The 23,877-nt window shown below is 41.7% G+C and overlaps 1 protein-coding gene and 1 long non-coding RNA gene across 2 annotated transcripts in view; one reads left to right on the forward strand and one right to left on the reverse strand.

Moving 5' to 3' along the window:
- The window catches only part of efr3a (EFR3 homolog A (S. cerevisiae)), a 128,388-nt gene extending 122,451 nt beyond the window's left edge, over positions 1 to 5,937 (reverse strand). The window contains exons 1-2 of the mRNA XM_085140645.1: positions 5,813 to 5,937; positions 5,436 to 5,566 (exon numbers count right to left, since the gene is read on the reverse strand). Coding sequence (XP_084996771.1) covers positions 5,436 to 5,445 — 10 coding nt within the window. The 5' untranslated portion in view covers positions 5,446 to 5,566; positions 5,813 to 5,937. The remainder of the gene's footprint in view (positions 1 to 5,435; positions 5,567 to 5,812) is intronic.
- A 174-nt stretch (positions 5,938 to 6,111) lies between these two features.
- The window catches only part of LOC146496999 (uncharacterized), a 434,085-nt gene continuing 416,319 nt past the window's right edge, over positions 6,112 to 23,877 (forward strand). The window contains exon 1 of the long non-coding RNA XR_014870803.1: positions 6,112 to 11,829. This is a non-coding gene — a long non-coding RNA (uncharacterized LOC146496999). The remainder of the gene's footprint in view (positions 11,830 to 23,877) is intronic.

The raw sequence follows: 23,877 nt of genomic DNA on the forward strand, positions 1-23,877 counted from the left end.
ACGTGGACGATGATGCGCGGCCGTTGAAGTCTGGCTGATTGATAAATCGACCGTAACAGGGAAGCGAGTGATAGCGTTCACCGGGAATGGAAGAAACACACATTTAAAAAGGTAAATATCACAGACGATGGCTGCAGTGGACACGTTTAACAATCTGTTTCATTCAGCTCTTCGTATGGTAGAATTTCAGGGGTTTCGGTGATTAGTCGATCTCCACTTATAACTCATGTGTAACTGTTTAAGATGGTTCACTTATCAGCCAAACAATTGGAAACTAAGACCTAAGACAGACCCAAAACTCCTGACTTCTTAAGACAAGCTGGTGCCGTTTGCTCAAAGGCTGCTGGTACAATCGATTTATAGCCAATAGATGAAGACGGTTTTAAGGCAGGGCTGGTAAATGTGGCATCAGCAGACCTCCTGCAGCACTGGGACCAACCAGGCACTCTGCCAACATCCAAAGAAGTGACGACAGCATCATGAAAAACATTAGGCTAATGTAGCTTCTGGGGAGCGAGCAGAGGTGCTTCATCACAGAGTCGAAAGGCCACACGTGACCGTTTAAAGCATCGTTTAGCGGCTACTCTGACGGGCATCAGGATCTGAGTGGTAGACTGAAGCGTCCTCTTCAGATTACCCTGAATGTAAATGTCTCTGCATAATAACAGGAGAAGAAAAAATGTTTCCCATCAGGAATATTTCCATTTATCTCCACTTATCTCCCCGTGCGCTTATCTGACTGTTCGTTCAGACTTAAAGAGCAGCAGCAGCACAGGGAGAGGCGACAGCAGCGACGGCAGGTTTGTCCTACATAATGACTTAATTGAGGTGGTTAACACTTTGAGGATAATGAGAGCCTCTAGACCACAACACGCCCGGGAGCGAGAGCTCTGGGAATGGAGCAGCGCTCAGAAGAATCTGTGTCGACTATAAATGACAAGAGAACTGAAAATGAGCCAAATCAACACAGTTTTGTGCACTTCCTGTCTCGCAATGGCTCAGACGCACACGCCTGATTCAACTTTGACTGGGTAGGCTTGAAGCCAACCCTCCTTTAAGCTAGCTGTCTTCTGATTGGCTGTCCTTTGCAAACCGTGGGAATGAGATGACCATATTAGCGTCATTCCCTCTCAATGCTCTTTCACAGATAGGAAAAACCTGTGTTTAAAGCAATCTGAAGCCTTGTAGCTACACTGATGTCATAACTTGAGCCATGTTTGACATGAACGTCCACCACTGGAGCAGAAAATAAGGAAACGTGACACCGATGCTGATTGGACGAGCCTTTGGTTGGATGCACATGAGCATGGAGGGCTCGTCGTCGAGACAACAGCGAGTTTGTCACGTCCGCTGCAGAGTTCATGTGAAAAATAAGAAAAAGTGACATCACCGCAGCTGCAGCCCGTTAGCATCTCCCTGTGAAACGACTGTTTAGCGAGCGGGGGAGGGGAGCAGCACATTCCTTCGCCCAATTAGCAGCCAAACGGAGGCGAGAACGAGCTGCGAGCGTGAAAAAACTAAGGACCAATCGCTGACGCCCACCGTCTGTCTGGGAGCTCGTTTTAGAATAAAGTTATTTTAAACTTGGCCGTTAAATCGTTTTAAAATGAAGCGAAACGGTCACAAAACGCTGTTTGTCACCGACACCAACAGCGTGCATGACAGACTCTTCAGTGGGATGTGTAACCATAGCAACCGAGAAATCTGAGCATTTTCATTTTTGTTATCACAAACTGTGATCTGATTAACCCTCACAGAGGTTTAGTCTTGTCTCATCTTTATCGAGTAGTTTCCAAGTAAATGTAATTCCCTACTTTTATTCCCAGCGTAGGCCTTTACTTCAATCTGGAGTCATTTATTAAGGAAGTGTAAATCACAATATTATTATTAATAAAATATTATAATAATTAGTTCAGTGCTCTGAAGAGCTGCATGTGTCCAAACAATGTTTTCACCCTTTAAAAGTGGAAAACTTTTAATGTTAAGGTAAACAAACATAAGGAGGGACGTTTGGGTCCAGCAAACACATGCATGCATACACACATGCATACATGCATGCATACACACATGCATACACACATGCATGCATACATACATACATGCATACACACATGCATACACACATGCATGCATACATACATGCATACACACATGCATACACACATGCATACACACATGCATGCATACACACACCCCTGCGCGGCTCCTTCAGCCCATCGGGGGTCGATGTTGAAAGCGTCACATTAACACTAATGCAATCAGCAGTTTAGCACCAGGACTAATTATAGAGCAGACTCGAGGCCTGCAGGGATGCAGAGTCCTTGAAGCTGCAGATGCCGTCTGCAGCAAAACCGCCAGCATCCACACACATCAGCAGCCTGAAATACCACCTCCGTCTCCTGCTCCACCACCAGCACCAGCTACTGCTCCAAAGCATAATGAGTCCGTCTGGGGGGAGATCGTTTCTTGGCCCGCAGACTCGTTTCTCATCCTACTCGTCTCAGCGGCCAAGTGGGTTTTTAGGAGAGAAACGATCTGCAGTAAACAGCAGCTGGTCACCTGCCAGAGCTGCTGCTCGAGGAGGAGAAAAGGCGAGGGCGCCCAAAGTCCAACTTTCCCAAAATAGAAACAGTCAAGACTCCACACACACACACACACACACACACACACACAGTCTGAAATCACGTATCACTGCTTCAAGTTTAAAGGGGTCAAATTGAGGACAAAGAGTAAGAAGGACAAGAAAAAACCACTGCAGTAGATCACAGGAACCTCGATGTGTTTTTAATAAAAAGACTGTGATTCATTTTATTTGACTTCATCTTTAATGCAGCAGATAAAAGATGAGTTACAGAGAGCGAAAGAAGAAAAAACGAAACAAAAATGCTGAATTTTAAGATGACAAACTCCAAAGTCGAGACGTGTGACTCACTCCACCTACAGCCGGCAGAAAACAAAAACCCCGTCAAATCCCTGAGAATCAAACTTTACGACTTCCTCTGTGATGAATGAGAAGTTTTCAAACTCAGAAACTTAAATCCATCTTCTGCTGCTTCTCTGCATCTGGGCAGCAGTCCAAGCTCTCTCTGGCCAACTCCTCCAGCTCTTCTGGGGGGGCACAGAGGCTTTTCCAGTCCAGCTGGGAGACATAATCACTCCAGCGACATCCTGAACCACCTCACCCAGCTCCTATCAACGTGGAGAAGCAGCAGCTCTACTCTGAGCCCTTTAAAGTGATGGAGCTCCTCACTCTGCCTCTAAGGAAGAGCCCAGACATCCTTCAGAGAAACTCGTTTCTGCAGCTCGTATCCATGAGCTCTTTCTTTCTGTCACTATGCACAGCTCGCGACCACAGGTGAGGGCAGGAATCACTTCATCAACAGCCTCTCTATACCACCCCAACCCTTCTGTCACCGTCTGCACGAGGAAAAGAAATCCCTGAAACTATCAGAAGTTCACGTGTGACTTCTGCTGCCTTCTAGTAGACGTCCATGAAATCCAGAAGCACCACAGCTTCTTTCCAAATGCTCAAACAAACAAACAGCACTTGGACAGGTTTTGGTATCTTACACTGGAAGACGTCTCACGCATCCAGAGTGCTATATGAGAACTGTTTTTATGTTTACACATGTTTGATTATTTACTTGAATACACCGCAAACGTTCAATGACAATAAAGGCTTTGTGATGCCGACAGCAGCTGCATCATTTCCACAAATCAAACTTTGTGGGCTGGATGCAGAAAATACCGTGAGGGAGGAAACAACAGGAAAAAGCATCTGGATTCATTTCTGTTAAACGGACCCAGGCGTCAAATCGCCTCTGAGACTGATGCTTCCTCTCTGCAACACACTTCCACAAAAATCCATAATATTCCAGGAATCTAATGAAGTGGACATCTGGGATCCAGCTGCTCGTGCATGTAGGTGAATGTTTAGGATTAAGCAGAAAATTAAGATCAATTCCTCCTTAACAAACGATTATTTTGAAACCAAGCTGACATTAAAACTGCACCAGTAGTTACACGGCTGCTGCAGAGAGCAGTCATGGTGATCTGAGCTTACAGACACTGACAATGACGTTTGACCAGTGTTCAGCCAGCTTAGGAGTGATAGAGTCAGGCTGGTTCAGGTACAAACAAGTCTGATCTTCAGAAATAAAGTGCAGCTTATTCACCTGGATGATCAAATAATGTTTGCAGCAGAGCAGGAGGGACAGCTCAGAGAAGCTAACTCCTGCCATCTCCTACAATTTATTCCTGTTTACAGCCCTGCTCTCATCATCGGCTGCTTTTCATCACATCAGAGGGTTAAACTCCACCTGGCCTCACAGGTCTGACCGCACCTTACTGGCAGCAGGAGTGACTCACAACAGCATTCAGAGGAAAAGCTTTAGATCAGAAATGAGTTTATATCAGCGTTATCACAATTACTGCACGGCTCGAGGCAGCGCTTGATAGATTTAGCCCACATCTCATACTTATTTCTTTCACGGCACAGAAGCAGTTACATCCAACCGACAGGCGATGGTGAGAAGAGAAGGACACCGTCTCCATTTTTAGATTTAAAAATGACTTGGATATTTTATTTGTGGAGCTTATCCTCCATCGAGCACCTTGTTTTGGTGTTTTTCTTGCTTTTCTTGCACCACATAAAAGTTTTTTCTGTACTGAAAGGCATTTTTATGTTTATTCGACAAAAGCAGACAATGGATGTACAAGTTACCACCCAAGTTTTCCAGTGGACACTCCCTACTGACGAGGACAATGATTCACTCTGAACCGTGTGATGACATGTCAGGCCCTTCCTTGTTAGATGTTGTCAGTAATGTCGTCGTCTTGTCAAAAAATTTTTCTTCCTCAAGACCAATCTTGCTGAGCTGAGCAGATCTCGGTTGGAGCTGAACTAAACAGCGAGTGAGTTTGACCTTTTAGGGAAGGACAGAAGAGCTGCACTGTCGTAATATTCTCCATATTCACGGAAACTTAAATCATAACTGGGTTTTTTTAAGCAGTTAAATGAATTAGGGCCTTTGTATGTCAAAAGTAACAATCTGCAGCTCCTCAAATTGAAGAAAAAAACAGATTATTTTGTTTATAAACTGATTTGAAGATATGTGTTACACTCTATAGGTGAAACGTGTAACAATCTGGACTAAAAAAAAGATTATCTACTTTGAAAAGCATTTTAAGGATGAAGATCATCAATTAATCGATTGATCCGTCATTTGCGGGGACTACAGGTGACACCTTAAAAATCCCACAGTGAAACAGTGACCATGAACACACCACCGCACTTTTTTCAGACAGCCATTTACCGTTGTAACAATTAGCCCAACACTTAAACGCAACACTGACACAGCGGACTGTAGGGATATCTGTCAAACATGTCAGCACACACACTCACACTCATCGACACACACCGACACGCAGCTTACCGGCTGGCATTTCGGTACCGATGTACCGCAGTCCCCGTGTGTGTGTGTGTGATCGTCTGCCGAGCACCGACGGATCCGGGCTCAGTTAGTTAGCCTCCATGTAGCTCCTTCCCCGGCTGCTTTCTCTTTACCTGTAACGGCAGAAATCACCTGACTGTGGCTTCATAAGACACCTTCAACAGAGACAGCAGAGAGGCCGGGAGGCTCGTTAATGGGCTAAACAGGAACAGCGGTGTAAACACGGACCGTCCGGGAGGAATTAGCCCGGGAGAGGCTAATGTCTGCGGTCCAAACGGCTGCGGAGGGTTTACGGAGCGGAGACAGGCGGGAGGGGGACGTTAGGGGGAGAGAGTTGAGACGGTAACCGGTGGACATACCTGTGAGGAACCAGCAGCAGGAGGGCTCGTCAACTCCTACACATTACTACAGTGCTTCCTGCTTTACGGTGACAGATAAACACGGAAGTGTGTGTGTAGGAGCCAAAAACCGCCCCCGCTCTACATATGCTGCCTGCTCACCGGGACGGTGCTAATTATAGCCGCCTACGGGACCCCGGAGCTCACCGCGGAGGGTCAGCGATGAGTTTTTAGCCATGATGGAGTTAGCATGAGCTCATTATGAGATAAATCACCTCAGCGCATGCTGGGTTTAAGTATGAGGGTCCAAAACGAACACACACACACACTGACTGAATATTTACATGATTATTTACATTTCAGCCTATGAGAAAGCACATGGGGACAGTGGGAAAGAAAAACTCCCTTTCAACACAAAGAAACCTCCAGCAGCACCAGGCTCAGGGAGGGCAGGCATCTGCTGTGATCAGTTGGAGGTGGGGGGGAGATACACACTGTGAAAGAGAGCCAGAGATTAATAACTAATGACTGAATGCAAAGAGGTGAATTAACACAAAGAGCCGAGTCAAGATGTAAAATAGTCACATAAACTAATTTTGTGACTATTTTACTATTTTACTCATCACATTTGGAAACCACTATGAGCATTTTGGTTGCTGTCATACTTTATGGAGCTGTAAGTGTTTGACCCAATTTAGATAAATGGGCCGAGTGTTTATCAGCTAAATTATAAACTATACACGTCTGCACACACTCACACTGCTAGGTTATCCACTTACCGCTAAGTAACAGACTATTATACTAGAATGGCTCTCATCAAATTTGAAGCACAGACTCACACAGACATGGTTGAAATGTCCTGTGCAGGTGCAGCCCAGCACACAGGTAGGAGCAACAGCTTTCTGTTTCTAACCTGTCAATCAAAGTGGCCACGCCCCTAACTTTAAGCCTTATCATTGCTGTCAGTAGAGACCTAAAGTGGTTTTTGTTTGTTTACCTTTGTAGCAGGTTGTAAACATTTATTTTTGCTGTAAAGTTGGGAATCCATGAGGACTAGGTTGGAGGCAGCCCCTAGTGGACATCAGAGTAAGTGCAGTGTTTGGCTTCATTTTACAGCTCTGATGGTTTTGCTATCAGAGCATTTCTACTCTTATGAATGCTGTCTGGATGTGTCACTCTTGTTCCTACTACACTTTCCCAGCTAATATTTCGATGATGAACATTTTTTCCTGATGTTTTCATTAAAAATAGATTTGAAGTGACAGCTGTGTGAGTGTCATCAGCTCATCATCTGCTGGATGTTCTTTTAAAACGTCACCTCTATGATGCAGCTCAGCTAATTGATGATGAAGACACTAAGCAGACTGCATCATATAGTTTATGATAATAAAAGTGGTGGCTGTAACAGCTGAGGCAGATTCACTAATAATTCACTAATAATAAATAATTAATAATAAATTTATAGATACATATATATTTAGTCATCTTTTCTCTTTTACCATGTCTCTCTAATATTTTGCTCCTTACTATTTTTCTATTTTTTTATTTTATTTTATTATATTTTATTATATTTTCTCCTACTGTATCATGCTGCTGAGTGACTGCTGCTCGTCAAACACATTTCATTGCAATGTTGACCCTGTGCTAACTTGCATATGACAAATAAAACTGAAACTGAACTGAAACTAATTCCAGTCCCATATTAAGCTGAAAATCTTACACTTTCACCTCTATAAGTGTGTGAAAGAACGCCTTTCTAACAGCAGAGACTATAGCTGACCAGATTCATCCCAGAAAACAAAGCCATTGGACGTCTAGCATTTGGTAGGAGGGGTCTGTGTTTCAGTTTTTCCTTTAATTTGTCACATGTTAGCAAGATAAGAGAATAAATAACGATCTGCAGATGGTAATTATCTGAAGTCTGCTAAAAAAAAAAGAACGCACAATCCTTCAGAGCTGATGTGTAAATGTGTGTGAAAGTGTGCCGGTTGTGCTTTTTAAGCTCTTAAGGACATTTGCTGCACTGTCCAATAGACTTAAGGGTGATTAAGAGCTTTGGCCCCACAGATGGCACGCCGAGCGTCTGTTAAAGTCAACTGCAGCCGCCTGATGCAAAATACACAAAAACACTTTTTTTTTCTGTGTGTGCGTAATTACTCTAATGCAGGAGATGCCTGCGTGTCACATCTGGACAGAGTGACAGAGGTGGGTCAGCTTATAAATAAAGCTGTGGGGGGGGGGGAGGGGGGTGTTGTTGTGATTACCGAGCAAACATCAACAGATTTATCCGTCAGTCAGCAACGTTTCGCTGTCGGTACAGAAACACGGACGGTTATTTAACCAGGAAGATGTTTCACTCAGCCTGTTTACATGTGTGTGAAGGGGGCGGGGCTTCACACACAGAGAGCTCTGTCTAATTTTTAAACCAATGGGATGTCAGAGAGGGAGTAATTTTCAATGTAAACCTTTTAGACACGAGTGTAACATGTTAAAGACACACACACCTGATCTGCTGACAGGTGAGTCCCTGCGGGAAGGTCAATCTTTGCATACCTGCCGACATTCCCGTCTCTCACATCCTGTGAATTAATCGGTTTGTTCATGAACAAGTTGTAGTGAAACACATCGAAACCAATAGAGGAAGTTATTAACTGACCCAGATCGACTGATCAGGGTCTCCTGGTGTTCCCGCTTTTATTTTAAATCCAGAGACGCTGATGTGTGTGTGTGCAGGAATCAATGCAAGGCTGAAACGTAAGTGTTGATTAAATATATTGATTGCAAACTGTTTGTGCCATTAAACATTTCAGCTATGAATGCTTGTAAATTATAACATTTCTAACACATCAGGCCAGCTTGCTGCCACTGAGCCGCTGAAAACAGCCGATTTTAAAAGCCAGGAAGCAGCTGTGAAAACACTCGTCGTCACCCGCTTTGAAAAGTAAGTGGTGATTATTTTGTGCCATCAGAAACAAATCCTGCTTTAATGTATCAGCTGCTGTGTGACTGAGAAATGAACACATCCTGCTCTGCATCGAGTCAGTCCACTCATCTGCGATTCTGCTGAGGCGCTGAGACCATAAGTGGCCCGTTCACCGCTGTCTCATCTTCTTCCTGCTCAGGAGGCAGCGGCGGCGTGCAGCACAATATTGACAAGTGTAATCAGCGAGCCGGTGAGGTCAATGAAACGTTAAAACAGTCACCGTTTTCTCATTACCTCCAAGATGGCTGCTGATTGTCGGGCTGCTCTGGGATGTTTTTGTGCTTCGAGTCAGAACCGGTTTCGTTTTTGACGAGCGGCTGCGGTGAACAGATGAGACTGCTGATTGGCTCTTTCTGCTGCTCTCTGAAACAACTTCTGGGTAAGATTAAAGTTCATGTCAGCACCAACAAGACAGGAGCAGCATCTGAAGGTGGGTCATTTCTAAAGAGAGGTGTTGGAGGAAGACTGTGGCTGAATCTGGAGATTTCAGTAACAGGGTTATCGCAGAGGTCAGCTGGTGGTCACTGAATCACTCACAGAGGGAGAAAATAACTGCAGTCAGCCTGAGCCAGTGTGTGCTGATGAGTGCAACCTGTCTGCAACACGTCTCTTTGCAGCAGGGCACTGGTGTTATGACCCAGGCCTTTGGGTTTGGAGAAGCGGTTTTTGTTTCTTGGTTCTGTCCTTAATGTTTACCTGTGCTAGTTCCCTATAGGATCATTTTATGTCTATAGTTTGGTTATTGATGACTTTAGGTTTATTAGTTCCCTTCCTGTTCCCTTCGCCATGTCTCCATGTTTGTTTACCTTTCTGTTTTTGTGTCCCGTCACCGTGTCTGCTGCTTCCTGTTTTATTTTGATGTCTCTTCTTTCTTGTGTCTACTTCCTCTGTCTCGTGCTCTGTGATTGGTCCCAGCTGTGCCCCCACCTGTTATCCTGTGTGTATATATATGGTCTCAGTCTTATCTGGCTCTTTGCTGTGTCCCTCCTCGTACCTGCATTAGATTCCAGGCTTATGTTACATTTACTTTGTGAATGCTCATAAATAAAGCTGCTTTTAAGTTTTCATCGTGTTTTCCGAGTCCTGCATCTTGGGTCTACTCTTCCTGCCACACAGGTGGTTTCCAGCTGGCTGTATTCCTGCATCTCATCTTGGTTGGGTCATTAAAAATGTGAATTTCTGTGTTTTTAGTTAATCATTGAATTATCACTATCAGACTGCATGTAGTTCATTTGTAAGCTGATAACAGATTGCAAAGCAGCCCTGACTGCAAACAGTCGGACACCCGGTCCCCATCTTTGAAGCAGGTTTACAAGTTCATTACACACAGTAATTCTGCTCTCCAACCAGCTTCCTTTAGACCGACTGTAGCACTAGAGTGCTTATCTGACACGAGGTCCAGTCCAGTAACTCAAAGCAGCAGAAACGATGCCTCGCATAATGCTGCTGCCATTGTTATGATGTTAATTATTCAATTCAGTTTTATTTATATAGCAACAGTCACCTCAAGGTGCTTTGTGTTGTAAGGTAGACCCCACAATACTACACACAGAGAAAAACCCAACAAATATTGGGTCGGTGTTAGGGCTGGGCGATATATCGAGTTTTTTAAAAATATCGATATATTTTTATACGAGATATAAGATGTGACAATATCTTTTATATCGATATAGTCTATGTTACGCTATAATTATAGTTGTGGAGCCACAAGTTTGCCTCTCTTTCGTCCACTTTTGTCTCTACGCAATGTTACTCGGCCTCGCCTCTCCTTCACTGAACACAACTCCCCCTCCTCCCCCATCGCTTCACCTGCAGGCAGCGACAAGATGAACACGGCAAATCTCCGTTAACGAGTTACTGCGCATCGCCCCGTGCGTGGGGCTGGACGGCGTCAACGTGTTAACGAGCTAACCACGCTAACGCCATGCACAGCCTAAAATCCTTTAATTTTCTCAAAAGTTGACAGCGCGCCTTATGTATGAATTCTAGTTGTGCTTGATGACCGCGAACCGATTTTATGTGGAACATGGCGCTCAGCAATCTGTCAAAAAATTGTCTTTTAGTTTACATTTTGACTGCACAATTGTGAGCTTTTTGTTATGGACAAAAACAACATACTTTTCTTTTATTTATGGAGCATTATTATTTAATAAATGCTCATAATTTATTTTTGAGTAGTTTTTTTCATGTACATCTATGCTGTATGTTAATAAAAGTGCCCGCGTGACATCTGGGACACAGCTTTGACTAAGAACTCTCTTTTTGTTCTTACTTTATGGCTTTAAAAAAATATATCGAGATATATATCTTATATCGCCATCCAGCTAAAAAATATCGAGATATATATCTTATATCGCCATCCAGCTAAAAGATATCGAGATATATATCTTACATCGCCATCCAGCTAAAAAATATCGAGATATATATCTTATATCGCCATCCAGCTAAAAAATATCGAGATATATATCTTATATCGCCATCCAGCTAAAAAATATCGAGATATATATCTTATATCGCCATCCAGCTAAAAAATATCGAGATATATATCTTACATCGCCATCCAGCTAAAAAATATCGAGATATATATCTTAAATCGCCATCCAGCTAAAAAATATCGAGATATATATCTTATATCGCCATCCAGCTAAAAAATATCGAGATATATATCTCACATCGCCATCCAGCTAAAAAATATCGAGATATATATCTTATATCGCCATCCAGCTAAAAAATATCGAGATATATATCTTATATCGCCATCCAGCTAAAAAATATCGAGATATATATCTTAAATCGCCATCCAGCTAAAAAATATCGAGATATATATCTTATATCGCCATCCAGCTAAAAAATATCGAGATATATATCTCACATCGCCATCCAGCTAAAAAATATCGAGATATATATCTTATATCGCCATCCAGCTAAAAAATATCGAGATATATATCTTATATCGCCATCCAGCTAAAAAATATCGAGATATATATCTTATATCGCCATCCAGCTAAAAAATATCGAGATATGAATTTTGGGTCATATCGCCCAGCCCTAGTCGGTGTATCTGGATCTGCCTTGGAGTGGTTCTCATGTTTGTCTGAACGATGCGTTTCTGTGGCGGTTTCTAAGTACAGGTCATCTGCCACTTCCCTTTCCCACGGTGTGCCACCGGGTTCTTTATTGGGCCCCTTACTGTTTCTAATATATCTACTTCCTCTTCAGCATATTTTGAGCCCCGTTGAGGACATTTGCTATTGCTGCTATGCAGATGGCATTCAGTTATAATTGTGCTCCTGACAGATTTGTATCTACGATGATGAAAGCTCTTGGTCCTCTTTCGACATTCGTTGAATAATCTATCAGGAACCTTGGGGTAACTTGTAACTCTGCTTTCACTTTGGATGAAGAAAGTTTGAAATCCCTGTCAGTGTAAAGGTTAAACACATTTATATGAGATTACAGGAGATCTTATACTTTGGTGAGTAGCATGAAATGTGCAGTGTTTTACAAACCTGCCTCCTACAAGCCTGAAAATGTGATGAAAGTTCACTCGAGTGACAGAAAATCGAACGCGCCCTTTTTTCTTCTGTAAAGGAGATATTTGACTCTATGGGCAGCAATTCACTCTTATTAAAACACTTCGTACATCAATAACTGGAGACAACACTCGGAGACAAAACATTAACTTTAATGTTAAACTGTTATTTTAAAGCATGCATACATAAGATGCAATCACTCTGCCGCGGACTTTATACCTTTTTTAACTTTCTACACGTGCACAAACACACATTTTCGCACAATCCTCTCTGCAGCATCCAGAGGTGGAGGTGAAAAGTGCTGCGAAAGCCTCGGTTTGCACTTCAAAGAGCTGTGTGGGCGGATGGTGGATTCCCGCGGCGAGCTGCTGCAGTCATGAAAGGAGCATTTCTGGAGTTAAAGCTTCTCTGAAACGGCCTCTGCTGTCCGACAAACATCTGCTCGGCTCTGAAGGCTGTTCGATAACAAGCATGGAGGAGGAAGAGGAGAAGGAGGTGGGATGGTGTAGGGTGGGGTGGTCCAATCACCTTATATATAGAGTCAAAATGTCTTGTAACCTTTGCATGTTCACACAGAGAGCAGGGCCAGCCTCCCTCCTGGTGATTACACATATTTTTCTCAGTGTGCTGTTTAAACTGCTGAACTTTCCACATTCCTGCTAACTTTAAATGTTTACATCGTGCATGTTTGAGCGAGGGGTTGGAAAATCTAGTCTGTATTGTTCCTTTGGTTGCTAGTAACCCAGCAAATATTGTTCTAAGACTGACTTTATCTCTGATTTTCTTATTTTTAGTACGAAGGATAAACTAAACTACTCTTGTACCCAAACTTTACTTTGTTTGAAAGTCCAAGAAAGATGTTCAGGTGACTAGAGCCTGAGAAAAATAGCAATTTAACGTCCACGTCTCACAGGTGCCTAAACAACACCAGCAGCTGCTTCTGTTCTTTGAGGTTTACGCTGCATATTTCTGTTACGGGGTAAGAAGTGATGAAGAAGAACAATGACATAATGTGTCAAAACATTTGGACAACGCTGCGTGATCTCAGACTGTTCCTGGAAACCATTCTTAGAGGTTTTCTTAGTTGTTTACAAGAAAAAATGAAAGAAAGGTCAAACAAAACACAGCGAATTGAGGCAGGAAATTATAGATTGAGGACACTGGAGAAACTTTTTTCTTTTTAAAAGTCAAATGATGAGTCGTGTGTTATCAGTTTGGGTGAACAGACCCGAATTTTTATCTCCTGCCAGGTTTTCCCTGAGTTAGAGCTTCGGTAACTCCCCACAGCACCAGAGATGGGCAGTAACGCGTTACTGTAATCCAATTACTTTTTTCAAGTAACGAGTAAAGTAAGGGATTACTATCGCAAAAACGGTAATTAGATTACCGTTACTTTCCAGTTGGAACGCTGCGTTACTGCGTTACTAAAACGAGAATGTCTCATGACAGTGACGTAAGCGAGTGCGACGTTCGTGACAACAGCTGTGTGCAGATCAACAATGGATCATATATCGAGTGCAGAGAGAGTATGAGCGTGCAGCGTTTAAAGCGTGGAAGTACTGACCTTACTTTGAGTTTGATTCCATAAAAAGTGACAAAAACATTAGTGTCCGTTGTGCGTGGGAAGAAAACTTCTTTTTACAGCGGAAAAAACCCTAAACTTCCAAACAAGCACCGAGTAGCTACGACGTAATGGGAAACTCACAGAGAAACTCGCGGATTCTTCCACTGACCGCTGCACACCTGCACCAGGGTAAACCTCCGCCTACCCCACTCCTGCTTTACAGGTGAAAATAGAGCAACAGGACCGCTAGTCTTTGACTTTATTTATTTTCTGCTGTGTTTTACTTGCATCTATTTGAAAGACTGAGTGTAAACACAAAAATATTTTATTTTATGTGCTGGAATGTGCAGAAAATAGGTTTAAATGTTAAACTAATTTCTTCCAGTCAGAGAATGTTGCAGATAATTAAATTTTTTGCTTGATGCATAAAGTTAAAAGATTAAAACTAATAAAACAAGTTTTAAAAAGAGACTTTTTCATTTGATTACATTTTGTATGATGATTATTCAGAAAAAGTAGAATTGGGCTGAAAGATCTATCACTTTATCACCTATTCAGGTTGTAAATCGTGTTTTTAAAAAGTAACTAAGTAATTAAGTAATTAATTACTTTTGAAAATAAGTAATCAGTAAAGTAACTGGATTACTTTTTTGGGGAAGTAATCAGTAATTAGTTACTGATTACTTTTTTCAAGTAACTTGACCAACACTGCCCAGCACACACGGACACATGGATGTTCTTTGTTCTTCCTCTGTCGTTGACACGTTCTCACCTTCAGGCTCTGAAACATCCCTGTAGCTTTGAAAGGCTTGCCTATGTCCGGACTTGACTTGGAAAACCAGTGGATCAACTCTGTGAATGATTGACGTGATTTCATCGTTTTAGGCAGCTGCTCGTACATAAAGCAGACAGCGGGTGTGAAGAGCAGAGGAGGGCCGGGCAGGTTAAAAGAGAGCGCAGCATCTCTCAGGATATTTGATGGCAGACTGTGAGGCAGATTACACTCATTTATTATCTCCGTATGAATGACTCTGCAAATTGTTTCCTGCCTGCTGAGTTTATTTTGCATGACTAATAAGCAAAACATTTACACTACCACTGCAACAAATTAGTCTTTTCATTACTAATATGGTTTATGAGATGCCTGTAAATAGTAACTGGATCCCAAAGTGAAGATGTGAGACGTTCTCGTCCATTGTTTAAGCTCAAAGACCAAATCTGCCAGTTTCGTCCTACTTCTGCCTGATAGATATCTGAAACAGGGAAATAATGAACATTGTTGCTGTTTTTAATATTTAACTGCACACGAGAATCCCCAAATCTTATCTCTGAAAATCAACAGTTAGATGTTAAACGTGAAGCAATTTTCATATATTAAATGGTAATAATGCGCCAGCATGAACAGATTGTACCTCAGCTAAAAAGAGTTGTTTTGATCGTCTCCTTGCTGCCTAAATCTTCCTCTTCAGAGGCAGCACTCACGCTGAAGCTGTTAGAGTGTCATCCAGGCAAGATCTCCAGCTCAGGGGATATATTACATGTAAGATTCATAACCCTGATGGCATAAACAGACCCTGTTTATGGACTTTCAGACGATCAAACCAGGAAAGCGAGGAAAAGAAACAGGTTTGTGCTCGTTTCATCTGAGTCACCTGTTCAACCATCGGGACTCGTCTTTGTTGTGTAACAGAGACAGGACCGATTATGCCTCAGCCACAAGAAGCTTTACATTCAGCTGTCACGATTTAGTAAATGTAAAATTAAAATTAATTCAGTCGTTACCAGTGTTGGTCAAGTTACTTGAAAAAAGTAATCAGTAATTAATTACTGATTACTTATTTTCAAAAGTAATTAGTTACTTAGTTACTTTTTAAAAACACGATTTACAACCTGAATAGGTGATAAAGTGATAGATCTTTCAGCCCAATTCTACTTTTTCTGCATAATCATCATACAAAATGTAATCAAATGGAAAAGTCTCTTTTTAAAACTTGTTTTATTAGTTTTAATCTTTTAACTTTATGCATCAAGCAAAAATTTAATTATCTGCAACATTCTCTGACTGGAAGAAATTAGTTTAACATTTAAACCTATTTTCTGCACATTCCAGCACATAAAATAAAATATTTTTGTGTGTTTACACTCAGTCTTTCAAATAGATGCAAGTAAAACACAGCAGAAAATAAATAAAATCAAAGACTAGCGGTCCTGTTGCTCTATTTTCACCTGTAAAGCAGGAGTGGGGTAGGCGGAGGTTTACCCTGGTGCAGGTGTGCAGCGGTCAGTGGAAGAATCCGCGAGTTTCTCTGTGAGTTTCCCATTACGTCGTAGCTACTCGGTGCTTGTTTGGAAGTTTAGGGGTTTTTTTCGCTGTAAAAAGAAGTTTTCTTCCCACGCACAACGGACACTAATGTTTTTGTCACTTTTTATGGAATCAAACTCAAAGTAAGGTCAGTACTTCCACGCTTTAAACGCTGCACGCTCATACTCTCTCTGCACTCGATATATGATCCACTGTTGATCTGCACACAGCTGTTGTCACGAACGTCGCACTCGCTTACGTCACTGTCATGAGACATTCTCGCAAAAAATCACGGTTTTAGTAACGCAGTAACGCAGCGTTCCTACGGGAAAGTAACAGTAATCTAATTACCGTTTTTGTAATAGTAATCCCTTACTTTACTCGTTACTTGGAAAAAGTAATCGGATTACAGTAATCTCTGGTCGTTACATGTAAGATTTAAATTTCCAGTTTCTAAAGTTGACCTTTGAAAATATTCTCACCTTCCTCTCCTTCATACATCTGAAGCCTCGTACTTTGTGTGTTGATAAACCTTTTTGCATTTAGTGTTATTATGAGAAACCTTATAATTGCCTAATTTTGTTTAATGTTTTAATCAAACTTAATTTGAATTCAACACAAAAACAAAACACTGTAAACAAACAGAACAGAAACCACCAAACTCAGCAGCCGAAGAGTCTGTCCTCAGTGCAGGCTGAAAATCAAACAGCTTTGATGGGCTGATGCGGTTTCTCCTCTTAGTATCTGCTTCTTCTTTAAACTGCAGCCAGATGCTGCTTTGTTTATTGTGTCATATTTATGTGTTTTTGCGACGCACTCTCCTCCTCACCGCTGTCTACCATCTCACTCACTGACTGAGGGGTAGTGACATGTGGAGCCATCCTAAAATATCCATACTTCCGATACCAGCGTTTCATGTTGTAGGATCACTGCCCATATATATATATATATATATATATATATATTAGGGGTGCAACGATACACAAAATTCACGGTTCGGTTCGATACTTTGGTGTCACGGTTCAATATTTTTTCAATACAAAGAAATGTTCATGCTTTTTTAATTTGTCATTTATTAAAATTATAAATATGTATTTTAACTCATATTTTAAATTTAATGTTGCTGAAACAACAAAGTAATAAAATAAATCTATCTGATGGAGAAATCCCTCATCTTTGGAAAAGAGAGTTTATTACAGAGAAATGGCTCTTTCCAAAATAAAAGCTATACTATACACTTCTTCTGGGCTATATTCTCAGCAGCATATTAAACATATCAAGTCCCCATAAGGAGAATCATGTGCTAACGGCTGTCTAAATGACTCGGCTAAAGTTTGTAGCATGCGTGCTTGTTGTTTTTGTCTGCTTCCACTTGTCTTTGCACTAGGATGATGTCGGAGTAAATGTGCAGTCATATTCATTGTGTTCCCACTAGTGCTGTCAGCGTTAATCTGAAATGAGGTTAACGCCACAACACGGTAAATATCCGTTAACGAGCTACCGCGGATCGCCCCTTGCGTGGGGCTGGACGGCCAACACGTTAACAAGCTAACTGCGCTAACACACTAGTTCCCACCAATGTAATTGAGCATTGCTGGCACATCCGACATACTGTTTTACTTTAGTCCATGACGCGCTTACCTTCAGGGTCATACGTCACATGAAAACCAAAATAGTTCCAAACGCCAGATCTGAATGAGGGTGGGGGAGGTTCAATTTGCCATGTTGCAACGAGCTTAGCTTCTGTCTTGCTAGCTTGTGCTGCGCTCAGTGGATCTGCGCTCGACAGTGCAGCCTAGGCGGAGTAGTCGAGCGCAGAGCCACTGAACTCTCAACACAGACAGCATCGTGAGAAGAAAAGTTGATAAAATAAATTAAATAATTTTATATTGTTCAACACATATGCGTACCGAACTGAAAGCACTGTATCGAACGGTTCAATATCGATACGAGTATTGTTGCACCCCTACTATATATATATATATATATATATATATATATATATATATATATATATATATATATATATATATAACCAGCCACAAGACCTGGAGCTGACAGGAGCCTTAAAGGTCTGCAGATTTCAGCATGGAGCATTTAAATCCAGACTAAACATCTGTATTCTGCCAGCTTTGTTCGTCGGCGAGTTTCATTTTGAAAAGCCGAGGTGCTGAAACTAAATCAAAAGTTTAAACTGTAAAAATGTAATGACACCGAACAAAGCCTGCTGCGCTCGTGCGCTCAGGCTGTCGATTCATTTCCGTCAGATGCGAAAGGTGTTGCAGCACCTGTGTGTCAGCTGTGGGCCCTGTTCTTCATCAGGAGGCTGAGAATAGCAGCACTCGGATGAAACTGGGAACCGAGGTTTGGAGGAAAACAGCGAGGCAGTGCGAGTGCACCTGTAAGTGTGAGATCACAGTTTGAGCAGGAAGGAAAGTTTCTGACACACGATAACAGCTGCTGAGCCCGACTGACAGGAGTGCAAATAATCATCTGAACCTGTTCATGTTCCTCATTACATCATATTTTATCACTGTTCTGGTAACTTTGTGTGGTAGTCATGGGTAAAGGCCTCTTATTGGATCATCGCCACCATGATGTCACTGATTAGTTTGGGACTCAACATTTTGAAGCCTCAGACGGTCATTTTTGGAGACATGAATGACCAGACGAGACGGTGGAGCTCTAACTTAGCTTAGATAGAGAGCTGCATCCTTAAACTGCTCAGGTTATATGATGTTTACACCATTTCATGTCTTTCTGGTCTTTCTGCTTCTCCGAGCCTCTTTGTGTTCGTTTTGCTTCTTTTCACACACACACGAGTTACACTTCTGGAAGAAATCTTCATGTTTATTTGCTCTAAAAGGGCTCCGAGCTCTCGTTGAGCCTTTGAATCCTTGAAAACTTTGACAGGTCAATGTGACGAGTGGCGTTACAGCTGATGAGCCGGGGGTGCAGGAGTCCCACAGCACAGAGTGAGAAATAAGCCCACTCCAATCCATGCGGCTGTGAGTCGAGGAAACTCTGAAAACAATGAGTCATCCTCCACAGAGGGGGAGACGGCATGTCTGCAAGAGTGAGGGGACGAGGAGACGAGCAGACAGCGGCAGGTGGAGGAACAATGGGTGTTTGATTTCCTGCAGGGATGCGCACATACGCCCAAACTGGATTTTAATTACTTCGTATTCTCTCGCTCATTGTTTGAGCTTCTGTGTACTCCAGTATCCCAGTTCAAACCAACCAAGCTCAGTCATTTTCTCAGAGATTAGTTTCACTCATAGCTACTAATTTTTCTTTTATTGTTCTTGCCTTGTTTTATATGTAAAAATATGCCAACATGAGCTTAAAGAGGGGCCAGCAAACATCTGAGAGGATGTTTGCTGGCATGTATATCGTATTTAACTTGAGTAGCGAAAGACTGCGGGGGGTTTGAAAACGATGCGCTGGGAGTTCGCTGTTTGGCCGGGCTCTAGTGATCCTTGACCTCTCAGTCTGCTATTGAGCTGGTGGGTAACAGACGTGTAACCAGTGTTGGTCAAGTTACTTGAAAAAAGTAATCAGTAATTAATTACTGATTACTTATTTTCAAAAGTAATTAATTACTTAGTTACTTAGTTACTTTTTAAAAGCATGATTTACAACCTGAATAGGTGATAAAGTGATAGATCTTTCAGCCCAATTCTACTTTTTCTGCATAATCATCATACAAAATGTAATCAAAAGGAAAAGTCTCTTTTTAAAACTTGTTTTGTCAGTTTTAATCTTTTAACTTTATGCATGAAGCAAAATTTTAATTATATGCAACATTCTCTGACTGGAAGAAATTAGTTTAACATTTAAACCTATTTTCTGCACATTCCAGCACATAATATATATATATATATATATATATATATATATATATATATATATATATATATATATATATATATATATTTGTGTTTACACTCACTCTTTCAGATGCAAGTAAAACACAGCAGAAAATAAATAAAGTCAAAGACTAGCGGTCCTTTTGCTCTATTTTCACCTGTAAAGCAGGAGTGGGGTAGGCGGAGGTTTACCCTGGTGCAGGTGTGCAGCGGTCAGTGGAAGGATACCGCAGTTTCTCTGTGAGTTTCCCATTACGTCGTAGCTACTCGGTGCTTGTTTGGAAGTTTAGGGGTTTTTTCGCTGTAAAAAGAAGTTTTCTTCCCACGCACAACGGACACTAATGTTTTTGTCACTTTTTATGGAATCAAACTCAAAGTAAGGTCAGTACTTCCACGCTTTAAACGCTGCACGCTCATACTCTCTCTGCACTCGATATATGATCCATTGTTGATCTGCACACAGCTGTTGTCACGAACGTCGCACTCGCTTACGTCACTGTCATGAGACATTCTCGCAAGAAAATCACGGTTTTAGTTACAAGTAACGCGTTACTGCCCATCTCTGCGTGTAACACACAATACTTTACCACTACTGAATGTAGAGAAAGTTAGGATCTTAGGCTTAGGGTCTCTAGGAATCGACTAAGGAGCGAATGACACACAGCTAAACGAACAGTCAACATTTATTCAAAACAAAAACAAAAACAGTCATCCAACAGTTCACAACAGTTCCAATAGTCCATATTTGTCAGTCCGTGTATTCAGTTTTAGAGTTCTTTTCAGTCTTTTCAGTTCATGTGTGTGAGTGTGTGTGTATAGTGTTAATGTTAGTAGTACTACCCGGGTAGTGTATTGTTCTGAGATCTCATAAGCTTATCTGTGAAGAAATAACGCAGTTGTCACTTCTAAGTAGGCTGGAAATCTTTCCTGCATCGCAGCTGGGGATCCAGAATTCTGGCTCGCAATAGACTCCAACAAAAAAACCAACCTGCACAGGGAAGTGAACATATTTTACATGAATATCATATAACAACTTAATCAACACTAGTGACCAAATGTCTCTCACTCTTTGTATATAACAACTCAATGCAATCAATAATAAAATTAATCAAAGAACCTTAAAACAATTTCCACATCATACAAATTTAACTCAAATCTCATATTTTGTGAACAGCAGTCACATTAATCAAATGAATTGAGAGAATGTACATTACTGATGCACGAGGAAAGTGCAAAACGTGGTCGCACTACTATTTAGCCAAAGACTGCTCATATTTATCATCTCATTACAATAAATAAAACTTACCTACTAGCTTCCAAAAAAATATTTCCGATTGGTTTAAAACATTCACAAGTGGAGAAATAAAAAGATAATACAGCACTTAAAAGGAACACATGAAATTTACATTATACTAAGCTAATGATTAGCTAACGATTAGCTTGCTATGCTAGCGCAGTTAGTCAACTCACCGGAAATTATCAAAACATACAAAAACAGAGGTACATCGGCATCAACAAAAAGTGTCCGCGTTTCCAACAAGCGGAAGAGTAAAATCCAATTTGTGTCTTCACTCATAACCTTTTTCTTGAACAAGGATTAAAGAAAAATTCGGTGAGTAGCTCCGACTAGCATACGTAGCCTTAGTGCTATTCTCCTTCTCTATAGTTCTCAACTCAAGTTCACAAGCACTAAACAATCTCATAGTGCCACCTACTGACATTCTTTGGTAACAGCAGTTCATTTTCATGAGGCAAATTTTAGTGGGTTACAGACGTTTCCGAAAACGTCGGAGCACTTGTGATGTCTTGATAAACCGAGCAGATATTTGAAGCTTACACAGCTACATTCTCGCCTGAAAATATGTCAAAAGTTTATTTTTCCCGCCATACTGGACATGATGCAACCAGGGAAAATGTGTATTCCCTGGTTGGTTGGCCTTGTAGGCAGGTAGCTTTTGCTCGATGACATGCATAAGAAACCTCGCAGTGATTGTTCTGGTTGCCAGCAGGTTGAAGAATACATGTTTTCCCCCAGCGATAGATCGTTACTGGGGGGGTCATGGACTGGTCTGAAGGCCTGTGCGACTTTCCCAGGGATTTCCAGAAACCGCTCACAACCAGTTGGGGAATATTGGTTTTTCCGTGTGGATCGCTCTCTAAGCCTTTGAGTCCTTATTCACTTGATCATACATCATCACCACGATTGTCCGATGTCCAAAATAGCAGACGACATCGTTTGTGGTCACATCTGCAAAAACTCCGTACATCTGGACTTCTTTTCCCCTGCTGGCCACTAGAAAGACTGCAGGTTTAAGACGCTCTGCTTGGTTTTAAATATAATCTACGTTAATTTATGAGGAAATGAGCACTCTGAGTAACTTTACTCAGAGTGCTTACTAACGTTCCACATCATAGTCTTTCTTTTTCTGCTTTGGCCTCTTAGGTTTAAATGATTTGGTTGTTTCACCGTGAAAAGTTTCAAATAAATTGAAACTTGCACATAAAATCCCAGTTTAAATTCCAGACTTGATGCCTGATATTGTAGGTGTATTGAGTCCCCTCATTGTTTCCCTGGGAGGAGAATGAGGCAGGCAAACAAAGACGAGGACACGACAGACTGCAGAACCGAGCTCTGGGTGTAGAAATCCCATCTGTTTTATCTAGTAACAGGTGACCTGCAGCTTCCACGGATCACAAATAAAGAAAAGAATGAAAAACAAAAAGCATCCAAACATCAGGCTGACTAAATCTTACTGGGATCTTAAAACTGTGCAGCGTGAACATGAAGTGGAAACCAAACACTGCACAGCCGAGTGCACCAACAGCCTGCAGCAGAGCTTCATTAACCAAATATTTTTTTACATTTCCAGCGGCTGTTTGTCATTTGGAATGATTCAAAGGTTTATGGTGAATCTGCCATAGAATTCACACACAACCCTGTTAACACTGAGCTGTCTTTATAACATTAAACATGGCTGAATCCTGCATCAATGTCTCGGAGCATCTGCAGGGTCAGAGAGGCAGAAGGAGGCCACTCTGCAGGATCTCCTCTCAGTGGAGTGTGCAGCATCAGAAACTCTCTGAACTCTCTCCTAACCAACGAGCCGCGGCTGAATACTGGCCGATTGTTGAGTCGTTGACCAAGGGAGCTTATTCAGTATTATTCTGGTTTTGGTGTCTAAGTTAGTTAGTTGCTCTCTGTCGTCCCTCTGTTTATGTTGTAAGGTCGTCTTGGCTTTCCAGTCTAGTTTTGAGCTCTTCTGTTGTCTTGCCTCCCTGCTGTTCCATGCCCCACGCAAAGTCTTGTCTCTGTTTATTCCCAGTCGTGTCTTTGTCGCTCCTGCTGTTACCTGTATCTACTCCAGGTCCCGGTGTCCTGCAGGTTTTAAATGTGTCCTTGATCCATCACAGCTGATTCAAATGGCTAAATTACATCCTCAACATGTCTTGTAATTCTCCAGAAGCCTGGTAATGAACTAATCATTTGATTCAGGTGTGTTTCCTTCGGGATTAATAAAGTATTCTGATTCTGATTCTGATTGACCCAGGGTGAGATCTAAGGCTACGTTCACACTGCAGGCGAAAGCGCATCAAATCTGACTTCTTTGACCCTACGCGACCCATATCCGATCATGGTCTGACAGTGTGAACGGCACAAATCCGATATTTTCAAATCTGATCTGGGTCACTTTCGTATGTGGTACTGAATCCGATACATATCCGATGTTTTAGAAAGCAACTGCTGTTTGATGGTCATGTCGCATTAAATCCGTCTTTTACGTCACTGACACAAGACAGACGCTAATTATCAGCTCCGGAGAAGACATCGCGAACG

The sequence above is a fragment of the Neolamprologus multifasciatus genome, chromosome 18 (genome assembly GCF_963576455.1).
Source record: "Neolamprologus multifasciatus chromosome 18, fNeoMul1.2, whole genome shotgun sequence".
NCBI classification, from domain to species: domain Eukaryota; kingdom Metazoa; phylum Chordata; class Actinopteri; order Cichliformes; family Cichlidae; genus Neolamprologus; species Neolamprologus multifasciatus.